The 4475-nt window shown below is 49.7% G+C and overlaps 1 protein-coding gene across 1 annotated transcript; it reads left to right on the forward strand.

The window, feature by feature from the left end:
- The first annotated feature begins 1264 nt into the window (after positions 1 to 1264).
- Lypd4 (LY6/PLAUR domain containing 4) lies at positions 1265 to 3651 on the forward strand. Its single transcript, XM_075958495.1, has 4 exons — positions 1265 to 1340; positions 1732 to 1866; positions 2878 to 3204; positions 3449 to 3651. The coding sequence occupies exons 1-4, from the start codon at positions 1265 to 1267 to the stop codon at positions 3649 to 3651; spliced, it is 741 nt and encodes a 246-aa protein (XP_075814610.1).
- The last annotated feature ends 824 nt before the right edge of the window (positions 3652 to 4475 follow it).

Raw genomic sequence — 4475 nt, forward strand, 5'->3', positions numbered from 1 at the left:
AAGTTCCAATCCTCAATATAGCACAAATTCTAATGTTGTGGCTTTTTTCCCCCTGAGTCAAGGTTTCACTTGTGTAGCTTTGGAGCCTGTCCTGGAACTTGCTCTGTAGACCAGGTTGGCCTCGAACTCACATAGATCTGCTTGCTTCTGCCTCTTGAGTGCTGGGTAAAGGTGTGTGCCACCACCGCCCGGCTCTCTAATTGGTCTTAATAATAAACACTTAGAGTCAGCTATCAGGGGGTGAAAGCTGAAGGGTCAGAGAAGCAGAGTGGTCAGTCATTAGAGCTCTTACCTCTACCAATGCTCAGACCAAAGGGCGATCCTGTATCAGACTGACTGCCCAGACTGCGTCCTTAGTCAGACTGCCTTAGACTGCACTGCCCCTCAGACTGTCTCAGACTGTACTGCTCCTCAGACTGACTGTCTCAGACTGTACTGCCCCTCAGACGGACTGCCTCAGACGGACTGTCTCAGACTGTACTGCCTCTCAGACTGACTGTCTCAGACTGTACTGCCTCTCAGACTGACTGCTCCTTGGTGTGCGCTGCTCCTCAGACTGCCCTGAGTTCCTGTCTCCTCCTGCCTTCTATTCTTCTCTCCACCCAGCCATATTACTCCTGTCTCTACCTGCCTACTGCTGGGATTAAAGGTATGGGATCCCAAGTGCTGGGATCACCTTTGTGTGAGCTGTTTCTATTTCAGACTGGATCAGTTTCATGTAGCCCAAGGGTGGCCTTGAGCTGGTAGAGATCCATCCATCTCCCCCAACCTGCCAACCCCCCAACCCCTGTCCTAGGATTAAAGGTGTGTGCTACCACTGCCTGGCCTCTAGTGCAGAGCTAAGACTGTGATCTTCAGGCAAGCCTTATTTGTTAAAATGCAAACAAAATATCATTACACTGCAGTTTGCTTTTTGATGTCCTCACTTTTGGCTGGAGAATAGCCTGTATGATGGTGGGTCTTTGGAGTAGCACCGTGGCCAGAGGGAGGACCTAGGCAAGAACATGAGAGGTGTGCTTTGAGGCACAGATAATGCTGGGTGTGAATTATTTTGGAGGGGAGACCACAGAGGTAGGAAACCTATGCCATTGAAAGATTCAAGGAAGCCCATACTACAGCAACTGACATGGTCAATTTTCTTTAGAAACAGTGACCCGTAGGCAAATGGACAGAGAATTCAGGGACTGACAAGAACCAAACTTGAGACTCCATCAGAAATTGGCTCCAGATTGATCTGTCACATCCGGGACCCTGACACAGAAGCATGGGACTCCAGAATTTGAGATCTCTGCAGCTGCTCTGCTTCTTAGAGGCCATCTCTTTATTGCCTTGTATGTCCTGTGGGGGCTGCATACTATAAGGCCCCAACACTTGGGAGGCTGGACCTACATACTGGTGGAAGGTGGGCTGAGTCTCCTCAGGGGACAGGCTTTCTGTGTGCTGATCTTAAGAAGGTGGTGTGGAAAGCTAGGCATGATGGGTCATGCTTTTAGTCCCAGCACTCGGGAGGCAGAGGTAGGTGGATCTCTCTGAGCTCAAGGCCAACCTGGTCTGTAAGGTGAGTTCCAGGACATCCAGGACTATACAGAGAAACCCTATATTGAAAAAGCCAAAAAGCAAGCAAGCAAACAACAAAACAAAACAAAAACCCCAAATAAAAATTCCTACAACAAAAAGAAGGTGGTGGGGAGGCAGATAACTGGAAGAATATTCTCTCTTTAGGGACTGGAGCTCTTTTGTGCTATGAGGCAACAGCTTCGGCCTTCAGAGCTGTGACCCTGCATAACTGGAAGTGGCTTCTCTTGAGGAGCATGGTGTGTAACCTGAAAGAGGGTTGCGAGGAGACGATAGTGTACATTGAGACAGGTGATACACCCTTCTTCCTAGCTATACTTCCAGCAGCCAGGACTGGGATCACACACACTCACTCACACACACACACACTCACACGCATGCACACACACGTGCATACACACACAGGAGCACACACACACGTGCATACACACACATGAGCACACACACATGTGCATACACACACAGGAGCACACACACACGTGAATACACACACATGAGCACACACACACGTGCATACACACACATGAGCACACACACACGTGCATACACACACAGGAGCACACACACGTGCATACACACACAGGAGCACACACACACGTGCATACACACACAGGAGCACACACACACACGTGCATACACACACATGAGCACACACACGTGCATACACACACACTCACACACACACACTCACACGCATGCACACACACGTGCATACACACAGGAGCACACACACACGTGCATACACACACATGAGCACACACCCACGTGCATACACACACATGAGCACACACACACTCACACACATGCACACACACGTGCATACACACACGTGAGCACATGTGCACGCACACCTGTATATAAATTGATAGTAAAAGCATAGTGCTGATTATTTATTACCACATGCACAAAATGAAAAGGTATGCTTGTGAAACACTTCCCGTTTCCTCGAGGGCACACAAAGTCAAAAGAAACACGAGTCACTGTAGAGTGACGGCTTTTGGGAGGGTTAAGGAGTGAAAGTGAGGAAAGGAATAGGGACCACTGGCCAGAATGGGGTAGGTCTCAGATATCTCTAGTGTAGAATGGAAGTGGACAGGTCCCTGGGGGAGAGGGAAGGATGAAGACATAGGAGCCAGAGCAGCAGAGGGGCTCCCGTAAGAAGGATTAGGAGACACAGATAAAGACTTCTCTGTCCCATGCAGGTGCAGTGAATGGGCACAGGAAATAGAGGGGCTAGGAAGGGAGGCAGCCTGGGAGGGGCCAGTGACACTGATTCTACCTCTCTGACCCCCTGCTCCTCAGGGAACAGCAGGGGAATTGTGAGCTTTAAAGGCTGCACCTCAGCCTTATCTTATCCCCCACAAATCTCCTACCTCGTGTCTCCACCTGGAGTGTCGATCGCCTCCTACAGCAGGGTCTGCAGGACCTATCTCTGCAACAATATAACCAACTTGGAGCCCTTTGTGAGGCTGAAGGCCAGTGAGCCTAAATACACAGCGCCTTCTGCCAAATACTGTCCAACCTGTGTGGGCAGGCATGACCAGGAGTGTCTTCCAAACTTTGTCACCACAGAGACCTGCCCCTTCTCTGCCTCTTCGTGTTACAGTTCCACCTTAAAGTTTCAGGCAGGTGAGAGAACAGCTTTTACCAGGTTACTGTCATGTGTACTATACACCTGAGAGAGTGGCGGGATCCCGAGATGGGACTGCGGGGACAGGAGACTAGACATGAACTCTAAGTAAGAAGAGTACAGTTCCTGGTGTCCACATCTTGGGTGGGAGAGCAGGTGTCCTGATTGGTGAGGGCCTCTGGGAAGGGAGCAGGATCCTTGAGTCTCAGAAGTATCCTTGATTCTTTTCTTTCTTCCTTGTAGGAAATCTCAATACTACCTTCCTCATAATGGGCTGTACTCGTGAATCAAACAAGCTTTTAGAAAATTTTCAGCATATTGGAAGCATTAGAGTGTCTGAGGTCGTCAACATCCTAGACAAATCCGAGACTGTTGGTGCAGGGCACTGTAGTCAAGGTTCTCCGTGGAGCATCCTCTTATGCTCTCTGCTCATCTTCAGAGACTGACCACCCAGCGAGACTGGACACATACCAGACCCCCTTGCCTATGGAATAAAACATGGAATTATCCTTATGCTTTGTCTTGAGGTCTGTGAGAGTGTAGAGGGGTAGAGAGCAGAGAAGGGTCCAGCATGTGCAGGGAGGGAACACAGGAGCAGGAGAGTCTGAGAGTGTGCTTCCTAGACTACGGCTGCTTTCTACTCGGGAGCCAATCCTTAGGAGATGAGAACTGGTGTGGAGGAATGCAGTTAAGAGCCTGCGAAGGAGGAAGGTGTGCATTGTAGATGGAGCGGCGGGCCCGCTCAGGAGGGCTCCCAGCCACTGGCTAGTTTTACCCAAAATAATTACATGGAAACTCTTACATCTTGATTAACCCATTTCTATTAATCTGTGTAGCACCTCGAGGTGGTGGCTTACCAGGAAGATTCTTAACCTGCATCCATCTTGGAGAGGAGAGCTATATCCTCTGCCTGAATCTGCTTCTTTCTCACAGCATTCTGTTCTGTCTACTCCGCCTACCTAATTTTCTGTCCTATCAAAGGCCAAGGCAGTTTCTTTATTAACCAATGAAAGTAACACATAGACAAATGACCCTCCTCCATCAGTGCATCACCATCCACAAAACTCCTCCCCACGGAACCCAGGTCTGGAAAGATGCTTCTGTAGGCAGGAAGGCTGCTGCCACCCAGGCCATCCACCGCCTTCCTTCTCTGGATGGAAAATCACAGCTCTGGCCAGCTCCCTCCTTCCCTTTCCCCTCCCTCTCTCCCTCCCTCCTTCATTTCCCTTTCTCTTCATTTCCTTTCTTTCCTCTCCATCCCACCCCCATC

The sequence above is a fragment of the Microtus pennsylvanicus genome, chromosome 1 (assembly GCF_037038515.1).
Source record: "Microtus pennsylvanicus isolate mMicPen1 chromosome 1, mMicPen1.hap1, whole genome shotgun sequence".
Lineage (NCBI taxonomy): Eukaryota > Metazoa > Chordata > Mammalia > Rodentia > Cricetidae > Microtus > Microtus pennsylvanicus.